Source organism: Natrix helvetica, assembly GCF_964273705.1.
Source record: "Natrix helvetica genome assembly, chromosome: 1".
Classification (NCBI taxonomy): domain Eukaryota; kingdom Metazoa; phylum Chordata; class Lepidosauria; order Squamata; family Natricidae; genus Natrix; species Natrix helvetica.
Window position 1 is genome coordinate 122,187,127 of NC_138548.1, and position 16,132 is coordinate 122,203,258.

A 16,132-nucleotide genomic window follows, 5' to 3' on the forward strand; every position below is an offset into this window, starting at 1 on the left:
TGAGATTTGAAAATGACAAGATAATATTAGCAATTCAGTGTAGGTAGTATCTTAGGTTTACATTTTTTCATAGAAATAAAGAAACAGGTGTATATTATCGTATTCATTTATTAACATCTATAACATATTGAATACTGTACATTCCAAAGTTTATAAATACTGAGTCCATGCTGTCCCAGTTCTTGTAGGCCCCAAAAGCTCAAAACAGCAAATTGAAGCACCTTTAGAAATAGTTCAGAAAAGCAAGCCATTGATAAAACCTCTTGAGAAAGTCAACTGGTCTCCGTCATCTAGTTCTACTTACAGACACCACCCTTTACTGCCCAGAATGAAAAGGAAAAATGTGGTTTTTTTAAATAGTAGAGAGTTTCTGCTTGTCATCTTTATAATTATGTCTTCCTGGATGCATCCAAAATAATTTCTACCCTCTATTTGGATGGGAACTCTGCCCTTCTGAGTATGAAAGTTTAAGTGGTATGCAGTATTTATTCTAAGAACATCATCTGATATTGGCTATTTGCTCATCTGTACACTTTTAAGATAAAAGGGCAAAACCTGAGTAGCCGGAAAAAGCCAAAACCCAAGGGGAAAAGCAAGATGAGCTTGGTGCAAAAGCTTAATCAAATTCATTTGATGCCTCACTTATGGCTGTTGGCAGACACATTTCCTTGGTCCTATTTCATGCTTCTTATGTCAATAGTTTCAGGATCTGATAGTCACACTGGAGGCCATTTTATTATCATCATCTTGTACAAATATTGTCATTCAGTGAAAAGAGAGCTTTGTTTACTGTCTGGCATTCCTTAGTCAGTAAATCTGCTCGTTACTCTTTTTGTCTATTTCATCTGTTTAGGGCTCTCTTTTCTTAAAAAAACATCAAGCTACTGTTTGGGAATGACCATTGGCTTACCTGAAGGGTCCTTTTCTGTACACCGCGGGAGAGTCCAAGCAATGGGTTAATTCAGTCTGCTTGCCCTTAGGACTGAGGAACTATTTTTCCTTAAGCCACACCTCCTCCTGGTGTGCTCAATCCCCCAGAATTCTTAGAAGGAGTCAGTTCGTGCGGACGGAGCGAAGCGTCCAAGATGATGTACTGTTGACACGAAGAACCCGAATCCCGGCCTCGAGAGCCAGGGTGGGTTGGACTCTCCCGCGGTGTACAGAAAAGGACCCTTCAGGTAAGCCAATGGTCATTTTCCTGTACACCGCTTGGAGAGTCCAAGCAATGGGACATACCCAAGTTACTGTCCATCTGGGCGGGCAGAAAAAGGCTCCCGGGATTCGGTCTCTGACACAACCGCCTGGAGCACGCGCCTGCCGAAGGACGCCTCAGCCGAGGCGAAAATGTCCAATTTATAGTGTCGCACAAATGGAGAAGGAGAGGACCACGTAGCGGCCCTGCAGATGTCCAGGATCGAGGCCTGGGTGGCCCAGGCCGCTGAGGTAGCAGCACTTCGTGTGGAGTGTGCAGTGATGCCGCGCGGAACGGCCTTGGATTGACTTTCATAGGCAGTCGCAATGCAAGCACGAAGCCACCTGCCAATTGTGGAGGAAGTGACCTTCTTCCCTAGGGAACCGGGCTGGAAGGAGAGGAAAAGAGCCTCTGACTTCCTGAATTCCGCAGTACGAGCGATGTAGACCTTCAGGGCCCTCCTGACATCAAGATTGTGCCAGGATCGCTCTCTGGGATGCGACGGATGAGGACAAAAATTTGGCAACACAATGTCTTGCGCTCTATGGAACCATGAGTTTACTTTGGGGGTAAAGGTCGGGTCCAGCCTCAAAATGACCCTGTCAGGGTGGATGACGCACAGATCCTGGCGAACAGAAAGAGCCGCCAGCTCTGAAATCCGGTGAGCTGACGTGATGGCAATCAAGAAGGCCGTCTTCAGCGTCAGGAATCGAAGAGAAGTAGTGCGTAGAGGCTCGAATGGAGGGCCAGAGAGGGCCCGCAGGACCACGGACAGCTGCCAAGTAGGGTAGCGATGAACGGTGGGAGGGCGAAGGTTAGAGGCGCCCTTGAGGAAAAGACGCACCTTCGGGATTTTGCTGAGAGGCAAAAGGTGGTCGCCCGACCAGACGGTAGACAAAGCCGGCACTTGGCGTCGAAGGGTGTTCGGGGCCAGGCCCTTGTTGAGTCCCGCTTGAAGGAAGTCAAGCACTCTGGGAACAGGCGCGGTCGTCGGCTCGATGAGCAGCCCCTCACACCACTTGGTGAAGGCGGCCCAGGACGCATCATAAATCCTGGTGGTTGAAGGGCGTCTCGCCGCCTGAATGGTGTTCACTACCTCCTCCGACAGGCCTTGGCCTTTTAGTTGGTCCCCCTCAAGTGCCAGACGGCCAACTGGAGCCACTGGGGCTCTGGATGAATCACGGCCCCCTGGCTGAGGGAGATCTGGTCCGGAGGAATGCGCCACGGAGGAGACACCGACAGGTGGACAAGGTCGGCGAACCACGACCTGCGGGGCCAATGCGGGGCCACGAGAAGGACCTCTGCTCCCTCTGCGATGACTTTGGAGATGAATTGAGGAAGGAGAGGCAGGGGAGGGAAGGCATACAGTAGCTCGCGGGGCCACTTGCAAGGCAGTGCGTCTGTCCCCTCCGCCCCCGGGGTGAAGAACCGGGAGTAGAAGCGGTCGAGCTGCTTGTTGTCCCTGGACGCAAACAGGTCTACAGCCGGAGTCCCGAATCTGTTGGACATCTGGTGGAACAGGCGAGGGTCCAGTTTCCACTCCGCAGGATCTATGGTCGTCCTGCTCAGCCAGTCTGCCTGTGTGTTGTCCACTCCGGAGATATGGTCGGAGCGAAGGGATTCCAGATGGCGCTCCGCCCAGCGGCCCAGGGACTCCGCCTCTCTCATCAGTGCTCTGGATCTGGTGCCGCCCTGGCGGTTGATGTGGGCCTTGGTGGCCACATTGTCCGTCATCAGAAGCACATGTTGACGATGGATGGACCGGCTGAAATGGCGCAGGGCCAGGCGAGCAGCTCTCAGTTCCAGCAGGTTGATGCTGTAGCTGGTTTCCACTTGGGACCACTTGCCCTGAACAACCAGGGACCCCATGTGGGCTCCCCAGCCGGAGAGGCTGGCATCTGTGGTGATGATTAACCTCTCGGGCTCCTTGAATAGGTGGCCCTTGAGGATGGCCGGAGACACCCACCAGCGGAGAGACCTCTTTACGTCCGGCGTAAGTCGAATCGGCCTGGTAGAGTTGCTCCTGGATGCCCTCTGGTGCGGCAGCAGCAGCCACTGAAGAGCCCTGGAATGCAGGCGGGCCCACGGCACGATGGAAATGCAGGAGATCATTTTTCCCAGCAGCTGCGACAGAAGGACCACTGGAGCCTGCCTCAAGCTCAACACCCTGTGGGTCATGGACCTTAGACCGGCCAACCTGTCTCGGGAGAGGAAAACCCTGCACAAGTTGGTATCTATCACCGCCCCCAGGTGTACAAGTCTGCTTGTTGGAGTGAGATGGCTCTTCTCTATGTTTAGAGTGAAGCCGTGATTTCTGAGGGATCTCATAGTGGTTTGGAGATCCCGTAGGGCCTGTTGCCTGGACGACGACTGGATAAGTATGTCGTCCAGGTAGCACTGGAGCCTTATGGGCCTGCGTCTTAGCTGGGCCGCCACTACCGCCAGCACTTTGGTAAACGTCCGAGGAGCGGACGAGAGGCCGAATGGAAGAGCTTTGTACTGGAAGTGGCGACCCGCATAATAGAAGCGCAGGAACTTCCTGTGCTGAGGACGGATGGGGATGTGGAGGTATGCCTCTTTGAGATCTATAGATGTGAATAGATCTCCCTGTCGAATCCCCGCCAGAATGGTCTGCAGAGACTGCATCTTGAACCTCCGGTAGGCGATATTCCTGTTGAGGTTTTTGAGGTCCAAGATGGCTCTCCACCCCCACCCCCCCGAGTTCTTTGGCACCAGGAAGAGGATGGAGTAAAACCCCCTCCCCTCTTCGCCCTGGGGAACTGGTTCCACGGCCCTGATGTCTAGGAGATGACTGACTTCCTGGTCCATACGCTCCCTCTTTTGGGGGCAGGATGGGACAGGGCACCGGATGAAGGTCCGGGGGGGGAGGGACAGGAACTCCAGAGATAGGCCTTCCCTGACTGTCTGCAGAACCCAAGCATCCTCGGTGTTCTGGGCCCAATGGGAGGCAAACAGCTGGAGGCGACCCCCGATGGGCGCCAAGCCCGGGCAGTCACTTTGATTTACGGAACGGCCTGTTGGAGGCCCCACCGCGGTTATACTTGCGGAAGCCGAACTGCTGCCTGCCTCTGTCCCGAAAGGGCGCCCTGTCCTGGGATCTGTCGCCCTGCTGGCCGAAGGACCTATTGGAGGGAGAGAAGGAAGAGGCAGAGGTGGAAGGCTCGGAGGCATGAAAGGACTGCCTCCTAGAATAGGGAGCGGTCTTACGTTCCTGCTTTTTGTTTAGAGAAGGCAGGATCTTCCTCTTGTCCTTGGACTCGATGAGGAGAGGATCCAGGGACTCGCCAAATAATTTGGACCCCTTAAAGGGGGCGGAAGCCAGTTTCCACTTGTTTTTCTGGTCCGCTTGCCAATGTCGGAGCCAGATCAGCCGACGAGAAGTTATATTAGAGCCGAGCGCCCTGGAGGCAAATTTTGTGGCATTAAGGGATGCATCAGCGGCATACTGGGAGGCCGCGATTATTTTTGACACGTCCTGGTGGAGACGGACGTCTCCCGCCGGGAGCTTGGTTAGGAGCTCGCGCAGCCAGATCACAGAGGCCCTATTAAAAAAGGAGGCGGATGAAGAGGCCCTGATGGCCCAGGCAGCCGCCAGGTGGGTTTTGTGGCACGCCTTTTCCGCCTTCTTGTCCTCCGCCTTAAGGCCTTCCAGGAGGTCGGCCGGTAGGGAGGAGTTGGAGGTGAGCGCAGCGATGGGCGGGTCGACAGTGGGCAGGGCCAGAAGGTCCTCCAGCACTGGCTCCATGGTATAAAGCTTCCTATCTACCCCACTGGGAGAGGACTGCGTGGCTGGCTGAGCCCACTGGCGCTGGATTAGGTCGAGAAACAGCCCCGGGACCGGAACCAGCTCTTGCTGGGGCGCTGGGACATCAAACATGACCGCATTGGGATTAGCCGGAGTGGCATCTGCCGCCGGCGCGGTCGGTTTGGGCTTGATCCCCACCCTGGTGGCAGCCTTGACCTTGTGAAGGACAGATTTGAAAAGGCTGGGTTTGAACAGACCCGCAAAGGTGGGCGCTTCAGGGGGGAGGTCCTCGTCGTCTGAGAGACCTAGCACCTCCGGGTCAGGGTCCTCAATGGCAGAGGCCTCGCTGACCACCGAGGATTCCAGGGAAGGATGGCGAGCGCGCTTGCTTGGAGGGGGAGCTGCCTGATCGGGTTTGGGACCCTTAGGGGCCACTGCAGTGGGACTTTTAAATTTCATGGCCTCCGTGATGCCCTTGGCAATGGCACGGGCCATTAGTTCCTGCATGCGGGGCGATAACTCCTCAGAGTCAGAATCAGGATCCAAGCCCTCCTCTAGGGGGGGTGAAGCCACACCCTGCATATCGTCTATGCTAGCATCCCCAGGGGGCGGGGCCTGCTCACAGGCCCAAGAAGGCGCCGGGGAAGCCGGCTCTGCAAATGACCTATTTGGGGATAGGTCCTGGGACTCCACCTCCTCGGCGAGGACCATCTGGAGATCTTCCCGGGAGGGAGGGATTCCTGAGAGGGACTGTTCCCTGTCTGCCTGGCGTCTGGCCTTCTCAAATTGCTTGTCAAGGGCCCGCTGGCGCCTTTCAGCATCCTTGGCCTCAGCCACAGAAGGGGTCCTGGAACGCTGTTTCCCAGAGCTACCCCCACCACACTTGCCCGCACCCCCACTCCCCGATGAGGAGGAACCCTTGCTAGGGGCCTGCGAGAGGCTCGGCCTAGTATCTTGGGAATCGGGAGGACTGGGCAGATCCATAGTCAATGACCACACAAGATGGAGCAAGGCTATGATAAGGCAGAAGGATAGAGATAGACTGGTTGCTGCAATGGGAACAAAACGAAAAGATTCGTTAAAATTGCCATATGCACAGTAATTGAATCAATACGTAAGAAATCATCCCATGCTTAATACCAGTCGGAGGCCCAGGGGTAGGATTGGAGCCTGCACCGAGGTGCAAGGCTCCGCAGGAGAAGCAGGGAGGAGAATGACTATCAAAAAGCTTTGGCCTGCGCTTACTTAGGCCTCCTCCCTGAGCCGGTATGATGACCGTTGGAATGGCACAGGAACCAGCACCGCTCGCAAAAATAGACAAAAAAACGAAGGTGGCGATCCTAGCCCGAGGAACCCTTGCTAGGCCCTGCCACCTCCAGCGGTCTCCTGATAACGAGGCTGATGCAAAATGGCGGCCATGGCTGGGCGCGCTATTTTCACGCCTAAAATGGCCGCCGCACCAGCGTGGGGCTAAGGGAGAGCGAGGAGCGAACGCGCCTTGAATGGCGACGATCGCCCACTCCTCCCTGCGGCCGAGGTCCTCTAGCAGGCCGGGAACGAAAAATACTTCGTTTAAAACAACAAACGGGGGGCCTGGGAACATAGGAGCCTCGCCGCTGCAGCCGCGCCGTTTTAAACGACAAGCGGCAGGCCTCCGAAGCCGTCCCATGAGGATCGGCTGAGGGGCACCCCCCACCACCTTCCAGCTTACCTCCTGGCCTTCAAATGCAATTTCTACTGGAGAGAAGTCGCAGCAAAGAAGAGAGAAACGTCTCACAAGGTTGGGGAATGTTAGGAAATAGAATTAAAACGCAAATAGAGAGTCCAAGCCAAAAAAATGATTAATTTAGCTCAGAGCTCTAACTAATTACGTCCAAACGGGCTGACTGAGGAAGAATTCTGGGGGATTGAGCACACCAGGAGGAGGTGTGGCTTAAGGAAAAATAGTTCCTCAGTCCTAAGGGCAAGCAGACTGAATTAACCCATTGCTTGGACTCTCCAAGCGGTGTACAGGAAAATACACAGGAGCTTGCGTTAGACATGGGAAGAGCAATTAAGAAACTTAAGGGTATAAATATACATGCATGATATACAGGATGTTTCCAAAAGAGCAAAGGACCCTTGCAATCTAGTGGCTTACTACTACTAAACATCTCCCCTGTTGTACTGTGCATCCACAAAACGAATAGTGAACCTGTGTTCTCAGTTATCACTACAAGTGCATATGTAATAAGTACAATGAATTTAAACATTAGCCAGACACTGTGAAATTGGATGAGACTACTATTAATTAATTTCCACATTGGATAGCCCTTAACCAACACAACTCTATGGCCCTACTCATATCAAATACTCACAAATACACTCATCAAACCACTTAGCTTTGCAGACAGCAGAAACCTGAAGCTCTTGGACCAAGCTGCTCCACAAAGTATTTCCAACAGAAGCCAAACTACCAAAGAAGCCCTCCAGCAGGAACCACATAATCAGAAGAAGATAAGTATATCCCGCTTGAGCACATCACTAGATGTTACCTGGTGCCGGCGGGTGAGGGTGCCGTTGGCCATTGTTTGGCTGGCATCCTGTGGGGAGACACGGACGCGCTCCAGCTGTGCAGAGACATGGCGCCGTTCTTCCTCCAGCGCCCGTGTCAGCTTCTCAAACTGTGCCTCCTGCTCTTTGACGGAGGCAAGTATACTGGCAGTCGACTCCACTTCCGAGTCATCCATGGTTTTGAAGGCCCCACACAGGGGGAGAGTGGGTGCAAGGCAGGGAGATGCCACGGGGGATATGAGAATTGACGACACACCGAAAAGGGGTACGAGGGGAGAAGGATCCCCTCACTTCAAAGAACACGTTTGGGAGACAAAGCAAGGAGAAAGAGAGAAAGACCGATCTTAGATCTGGGAAAAGAGATTAAAAATACCTGAAAGAGGCCAGGTTCCACCTAAGTCATCCTCCCCCAAATCAGCAGAGTGAGAAAAATTGTACCCCAATAACCTCTCAAAGCAGTAACTGCAACACTTTAACTGGCTCAAGAATACACATATATGTGTGAATGGAAACCCTATTCACAGAGGTGCTCCTTTAAGAACACAATGGGCATTTTGGATGGTCCAAAATCCACCCCTCCAGAGTTTTCTTCATTGCAAATCAGATACTGAATAGGATATAGGCATGCTAATGACATTGTAATATAATTTTTTTTAATTGATTTGATGCCTTAGTTTACATTTTTAGGACTTCTTTCTATCAGAATGTCAAATATCAGTGTCATTTTAGAAAGACTATGGAACTTTCTATCTCTGCAACATAGCACACTTATTTTAGTACATTTACTAAGAATTTGCTGTAGTTAAATGGTATTACTTGCTGCCTTCCTAGGTTAAGTTTTAGAACAGTTTAATGCATAGAGAGGCCATTTTAAAAAGAAGCTTTAGCCAAGATTTCCTTCTGTGAACACCAGTCAACACAATCTTTAGTGATTCTTGATCATTTTATCTCATTACATTATTTATACTAAACCGGTCTTCAGAGGAAGTCATCTCAACGTTAGAAACTGTTTTTGGGAATTGCAGTCAGTCTCAACCACACATACATATTTTACTGTAGCAGCATTTTCATATCTGCCAGCCTGCCTGGGTTAAGGTCACTGTCCCTTGAACAGGAAATTGCATGTCACTTTAGGCTTATGCATTCCTGTCAAGAGGAGAGTGACTTCTACCATTTTAAAAACACAGTCCTTGGGAATCAGTTAGCTGACCTACCAACTAATTATAACAGGCTATGGCAGTTATATTGAGCAATGTGATAAGCCTGGGCCAGAAGGGGAGAGGCAACAGGTAGTGTTTTTAAGAAACTGCAGTGTTTTATTTCAAACATACATATATAGAGATACAGTATGTGGTGAAAAGCTGCAAGTTTTGTTACATGTTGCCAACAAATGTTTGCCACATAAAATTGTTTACTTTTTACCACTATTTATGCAGTGGTCACAATATATAAACTCTTCCAAAACCATTCACAGGCTATACGTACACTTCTGTATGGAATTACATCTGTTTGTTTTTTATGCATTTTATTCCCCAACTGAAAATTTAGTCTTTCTATAAAAAAATATAATACATTAGAATAGGGTTAAGGATTGGGAAATGCTTATTTTGTAAGAATTTTTTTCCTCAAGCAGATTCTCTCCAAGACCCCCTTTTTATCTATAAACCTTAATATTTATTAACAATATTAAACATTGTTAAATATTATTGATATTACATATTGATATTTAATATTGATAACATTTAATATTTAGCAATGTTTAATATTGTTGAATGTTATTAAATATTAACAATAATGATGATTGTCAGTCTTCATAACAGGGCTAACAAGGCAAGCAAGGAGAACAAGCCATTTTGCGTATCATCTACCCAAACCTAGAGTTGTTGCCAAAGTGCTTCGAGACAAAACATTAACATATGTCCATCAGAAATATCTTCAGCCACAGCCTACTTATGAATTAATAAAGATATTTTTAATGGACCTCATACACAAAAAGGCTGACAGATTTGTAAACACGGAAGAAAGATAGGCTATATATTTCTTCCATCCTGGAACCATTCTTCTCCTTACCACAAGACCTCCCCAGTCTTTAAAGAAAGCCAATTGGAAGAAACCCCAATATTCATCCTGACACAAAATAACATTTAAGACTGATTTTCCATACCATACACACCTGTGGAGGAAGGCCGGTCTGAATTGATTGGTTAAGGCACAGCTTGGTCTAAGTGCAGAAAATCATGGGAGAGGGAGCCCAGCCACCAACAGCAAGGAAGCAGGAGAAAAAAGGCTGCAAAGAGACAGCAGGAAGGGGATAAAAAATAGAAGTGTAAATTTAAAATAGGGAAGGAAGCAAAGGGGTCAAGGAAGGAAGGAGTTAAGATCAAATCAGTATTTATACATTTTTTTAAAAAAAACCAATTCCAACTGTTTTCCCAAAAGAGATTTAAAACAACTTTCAACGAATTATTTTTTTTTAAAAAAAATAATGGGTTCATTAAGCAATAGTAGGGTAGTAGAAATGTTGCAGACTGGATCATGGAATTTGCGGCGCATTTAATCCTTTCCCATTATGACTCTAACTGAGGTGAGGGGAAAACTCCACTAAACAGAAATTCTGCACACACAGACTACACTATTGAGATTGACAAGAAAAAAAGACCTTAACTCCACCTCAGTTCTGAACTTTGCCATTTTCACACATGAATAGATTACAGTTACAGAGCAAGCAATCTGATAGGGCAGGGATCTTCAAAATGCACTATTTGTTCAGTGATTTATACACAGTTTCCTCCTAAGATTGTAGGCCTTCTACTTTTTCATAAGGTAAATACCCAATGCAACCACAACAAAACTAATGTTACAGTGAATGAAGTAAACCTCACATTTGAGTGGCCTATGAGCTAAATATAGACTCTTTATAAAACTAATGAGCTTGTCCTCAATAGTACTGAGCATACCAGCCATCAGTCTCAAAGAGGTTCCTGCTATAGAGAAAAAGGAATCACTTGTTATTATGCCCATTTTTAAAGAGAGTGCATCACTTCTCCTTTTTCATTCTTTTTAAAAAATTCTTAAAACTTTTAGTGCTTTTTAAAGAAATCTCTCTTCTTTCCAGAGGTAGAAAAAAAAAATAACATCATCATCTGCAAGGGAGATGAGAATGTGGGATCTTATGGATATACAGTTATTTCAAGGTTTAATGATTAACTGATTTCTTTATTCAATTTCTACAGCTGCCCAGCTCAACCAAGTGACTCTGCCGGCTTACAATTCTATAATCATAAAACTAAACAATTCAAAAAAAATATATTAAACAATAAATTTTGATTTATCAACCCCGAGGAAGCTGAAGAAGCTACAGGTTACCCTCCAACAGCAATTCTAAAAACCCAATACTCTAAGACTGTGACGGAGAACCGGTGGCACGCAGAGCCCTTTCTGTGGGCATGCATGCCATCGCCAGCTGCTGGTTTCCAGCGCGCACTGGTCTCCGTGGGCATGCAAGCACTGGAAAACAGCCAGAAAATGCCCGAAAGACGGCCTGAAAACATCGCATAAAACGGTCCAAAACTGCCCAAAAAATAGACATGCACACCCTGGTCAGCTGGTCTTTGGGTTTCCGATACACATGAAGATCAGCTGGCCGGCATGCATGGGCGTGCCAGAAACCCGAAGACCAGCTGGCCGGCATGTGCATGCACGCCAGCCAGCTGGTCTTTTGGTTTCTGGTGGTCCAGAGCGCACATGTGTGCACGCGTTCCAGTTTAGGGACTCGGTGCTGAAAAGGTTCACCACCACTACTCTAAGATGATCTCCCATGACAGGCAAGACCATATCCCTATCTTGTACAATATTCCAGTTTTTTAAAAAACAGATTTTAATTAAAACAATACTGTACTATTATTATTGCTCATAATAAAAGCCTTTGCTTGCAACCTTTTTTTTCCAAAAGATTACTATAGGGGAAATACAGAATTACTGTATGTGCTTGATGTTACCAACTCAGTGAGCTAAACATATTTTGATTATTCTGGAGTTGATGGAAGTAGTACTGGCCAGAAACTGTTTCCCTCTAGCACTTATATCCCCTTGTCCAAGCATGCTGGGTGTTTTCCTTTTTAATTCAGATTTCCCCCTCCCCCAAAATCAAAGCAAGAACAACATGTTTCAGCTAGCCTAGCCTCCAAGACAGAAACTCTCTCAAACCGTTTTCCCACGGTGCTGGTGACATATCAGCCCCTAAACTGACTTAATACCTATGGCCACGGGCATAACAGTTTGGGGGGTGGGGGAAAGTGGTTTCTTTGAGGAACACATTCAAAAGATTATTTGACTGTAGCAGAACCTTGTGACTTTTTTTCCCCTGGAATAGACTTAATTCCACAGAGGGCTTTCAGTTAACCATCAGAGTTGTCTATTGATACAGAAAACCAATATTAAAATTAAAGAGAAAGCATCAGGAGAAAAACAATCTACAGCATTAAAGTCTATTGAAGTTCGTGTCTCCATTTATTGGAGCTTTTGCAGGCTTGCCTGGGATTATAACAGAGTGTTAAATTTATGTCTCTGTGTCAGGAAATAAAAGTGGTAGAGGCACTTTTAACCAAATTAAGGAGGAAGCATACAACAACACCATCAATTACTTAGTGGTAGCAACTACCCAAAGCGCTTGAAACACAGACTCTCCAAGAATGTAACCCAACCTTATTTTTTATGTAATTTTACTTCCATCTGTGGCATATGCAGATGTTACACTTTGCAAGCAAGTTTGATGAAGTAATTTTGAAAGATTGGGATGTGTGTTGCAATTCTGGATTGTAACCGTTAACACACACCAGAATCATATTTTTAGTCACATGTAAAAATGACTTCATTTAACTTCTTTCACTTCAGTTGAGACATAATGGCACCAGAAGGACTTTGACCTCAAAGACATTGTTAGTTTGCTTAGGCAATCTTGCACTTTGCCATATGATGATCTTCACCCTGTAATCTCCCCTCTGCCAAAAGCCAATGTAGAACTTCAATAATGGCACACATAGACTGGAATAGTCCAAGTAAAGCTGTCTCCAAACCCCAAAATACATGCCCTTTCAAAGTTATACAGTATGGGCTTCATCATCAGCTTCAGGTCCACCATCAGGATTAAAATTTGCAAGGCACACAGATGACATCACAAGCAAACAATGTGGTGTCGCAATCACAGAATTGTAATTCTTCCACCAGCCCAGGCACGTATCCGTTTACAAGCCAAAGACTTACTACAGATTATAAGACAAAAGCTATGAAATGTCTTCATGTACGACTGGAGTACCTGGTATTCATTGTTCCAAGCAACCAACACCCTTTCAGCATGAGAAAAAGTTACAAGTAGGGTGGAGGGTGGTGCACAAGAATGCTCAGGCCATATGCTGCACTTGGTCTCCAAGTAGTATGCCCAGGGCTAGCTTCAAGCAGTATATAGAACCAATTTGGAGATCACATGTCTCCCAAGAACTATGGACGATGGCCTGCATTTTAAAAGCAAGAAACAATAAAGATACATGTACATCCAGAAGAAAAATAATAAAGGCCACCACTCTATACCAAGGCCTGGAAGATTAGCCAGGTTTGCAAAGACTTCCTAAACATCATCAAGATGCGAACTAAGATCTTGGAGAGATGCTATTCCAGAGGGCAGGCATCATGTCAGAGAAGGCACATTTTTTAGATTCCAATAGAAGGCATTAGTTAATTGAGGTAATCTGGAGCACATACATTCTACCCAACCTTACATAATGGGCAGAAACTATTAAGAGACAGTTCCTAAAATAACCAATGACATTAAAAGAAAACTTACAGGTGATAAATAGCCCCTTGACTGGTACAACTCATAGAGCAGTGTTGTCATATGGGCATTACTGTGACATGCCAATTACTGCCCAAACTATTTCACTTTGGACCCAATGTAATTTCCAGGCTGTCTTGAAATAATGTAGAATGCATTGCAATAGTCTGTATGATTTAATGTATTTAATAACTCAGTCAGAAGAAACTTTAGGAATTCTACTCAAGGCTTTCAGGGGACACAGGTTATGTATTCTTGTTCTAAAACTAAACAGTAGATACACTTTGCAAACAAAACTCTGAACTGATAAAACAGCTAGAAAATGGAAGAACCTGAGTAGTTGTTTTCTCAATAAGGGTAGATAAGATGACATTTCAGCCTTTCTTATGCACTGTGTTATATGAGCTGCACACCAAGAGAATAATGAGCATTACAATTTTGTAGAAGTTTGGGACCTGTAACATAGAAGTCAGAAAACTGAAAAACATTTATTGAATTCAGCTATTACCTGCTATTACAAAGTTTTAGTCGTCTCCCTCATATGTCAACATGTTTTTAAAAAAAGAAAGAAAAAGAAAAATGGGAGGGAGAGGAGACAATATTGAGAGTATCACTTCAAAAAGATTTTCAGCCCGATTTGATTAACTGTGGGTGCTTATTTAGGGTTATATAGTATTTGATTGATATTGTTCCAAGGAATACTGAAGGAGGAACTTATTAGGTTTATGTCTCACTTCGTACAATTCCTGGTAATGTTTATTTAACATTATCCTCAAAATTTACTGCCAAGTATTGTTATACTGCATATGTCCTACGACCACAGAGGATATCATATGTCATTTCATTACATCTTAAAATTAGTCTTTTAAAAAAAGTGGTTTTGGAGTTATATTTGCATGACTTTTTCAACAGCCCCAGGACAATACAGTCTCACTACCTATATTTGCAAAGCGGAAGAGTACTGTCTTTCCCCGAAAATAAGACAGGGTCTTCTTTTCTTTTTACCCACAAAATATGGCTTGGGCCTTATTATGAGGGGAATGTTTATTGTTTTGGGGTTGCCGGGTGGCTGCTCTCTTGCGAGCGGGCTCCCAAAGAGCCGGGCACAGCCTCATGGGCAAATGGCTGTGTTGCACTGTCACAGCAGCACAACACAACAGCCATGAATCGACCACCAGCTGGCCCACAACCATAGAGCGTATGCCCAGAGCAGCCACTGCTGGAAGACTCGGTTTGGAAGCTGTCAAAAAAGCCATGCTGGGATGGCAGTGGCAGCGGAGGTGCCCTGGCTCTGCAGGGAGAACTGCGCCATGGCATCGTGAGGCTGGGAGGCGCATGAGCGAGAGTGGAACAGCCGCTCGCACAACCCCCCTCTCCAGCCATGGAGAGCGCCATTCACTGGTATTTTGAAGGCACCAAGCCACGGGAGCCGGGCGGCAGCAAACAGACGCTCACGCAGCTTGGCAATACCCCTAGGTCAGTGAATGGCACTGTGCCCAGCTGGAAAGAGGGGGATTGCCGGGTGGCTGCTCGCTAGTGTTGTTGCTTCATGGCTGTTGTGTTGCGCTGCAACAGCGCAACACAGCCATTCGCCCATGAGGCTGTGCCCAGCTCTTTGGGAGCCCGCTCGCAAGAGAGCAGCCGCCCGGCAACCCCCCTCTTCAGCTGGGCACAGCGCTGCTCACCAACCTAGTGGTATCTCGAAGGCACCAAGCAACACAATCACCTTTGCCTCCCCCCAGTTCCCACGGCTTGGCACCTTCGGGATACCGCTAAGTTGGTGAGCGGTGCTCTGCCTGGCCGGAGGTGAGGGGTTGTCCAGGGGGCTTATTTGTGGGGGAGGGCTTATATTTTGCCCACCAGAAAATTGTGGGATGGCCTTATTATCAGGACATGTCGTATTTTCAGGGAAACACGGTAGGACTTTAGTAGTCCTTGAATTACGACTGGTTGTTTTAATAAGCGTTCAAAGTTAAGCCTCTGAAAAGATGCTTTATGTCCCATAAAACACTTTTGCCCATTGTAAAACATAACATTGTGTTGTGTGTGTGTGTATCCACCCACACTATCACATGAGTGCATTTCAGACAGTTTGCAATTGACTTGCATTTATGATTAGTTGCCAAGTGCCGCTTGATCACATGATCACCATTTACAGTCTTCTCTGCCAAATTCCCCACAGAGTTAATGGGGGAGCAGAAAGGGAAGGTTGCAAGGGGGGAGGACACAGTGGAGCTGAATTCCTCAGAGCAGGATATTCTTTGAGAGCAAAAGGGCTCTCACTTAACAACTAGGGCAGTGATGGCTAACCTTTTCCAGAGCGAGTGTCCAAAGTGCTTGGTTTAGATTACCCAAAAGTAACACGATCTTACAGAGTTATCTTCTTGTATTAGCCCAGATTCTTCAATATTACAGTGGCTAAGTAACAACCAACTGTAAACTATGGTTTGCTTAGTTTGGTGTAAGAGGTTATATGAATTCCATTACACAACTAGTGGCCATTAAGAGCAATAGTGTTTACATTTGACCATCAACATAAATGTCCAAATCCCACATCGTATTTCTTGATTCTTTCTTGTATTCATGACTTATCTCTATCAATTAATAACACTGTTTCTAATGTTATAAATCCCCAGGATCCAATTTCCAAACCACTAAAGTCAGAAGGAAACATTTTCACGTTTGTGGTAGAAAGCTGAGAATAAGCAAGATGCACCTTGAGAAATCTTAAAAATTGGAATCTTGGTCATTGAACGAGTTGAAATTGGCTAATCTAACAGCAACTCAAAGCTAA

At 46.8% G+C, this 16,132-nt stretch overlaps 1 protein-coding gene across 9 annotated transcripts in view; it reads right to left on the reverse strand.

The window, feature by feature from the left end:
* Window positions 1-16,132, reverse strand: part of CTNND1 (catenin delta 1) — a 74,960-nt gene that overhangs the window by 38,458 nt on the left and 20,370 nt on the right. For 3 of the 9 annotated variants that reach the window (XM_081934553.1, XM_081934554.1, XM_081934555.1), the window contains 2 exons: window positions 9,685-9,798; window positions 7,493-7,801 (listed from right to left, as the gene is read on the reverse strand). The exons of the other annotated variants lie outside the window; for them this stretch is intronic. In XM_081934553.1, coding sequence (XP_081790679.1) covers window positions 7,493-7,687 — 195 coding nt within the window. In that variant the 5' untranslated portion in view covers window positions 7,688-7,801; window positions 9,685-9,798. The remainder of the gene's footprint in view (window positions 1-7,492; window positions 7,802-9,684; window positions 9,799-16,132) is intronic. 9 annotated transcript variants of the gene reach the window in all.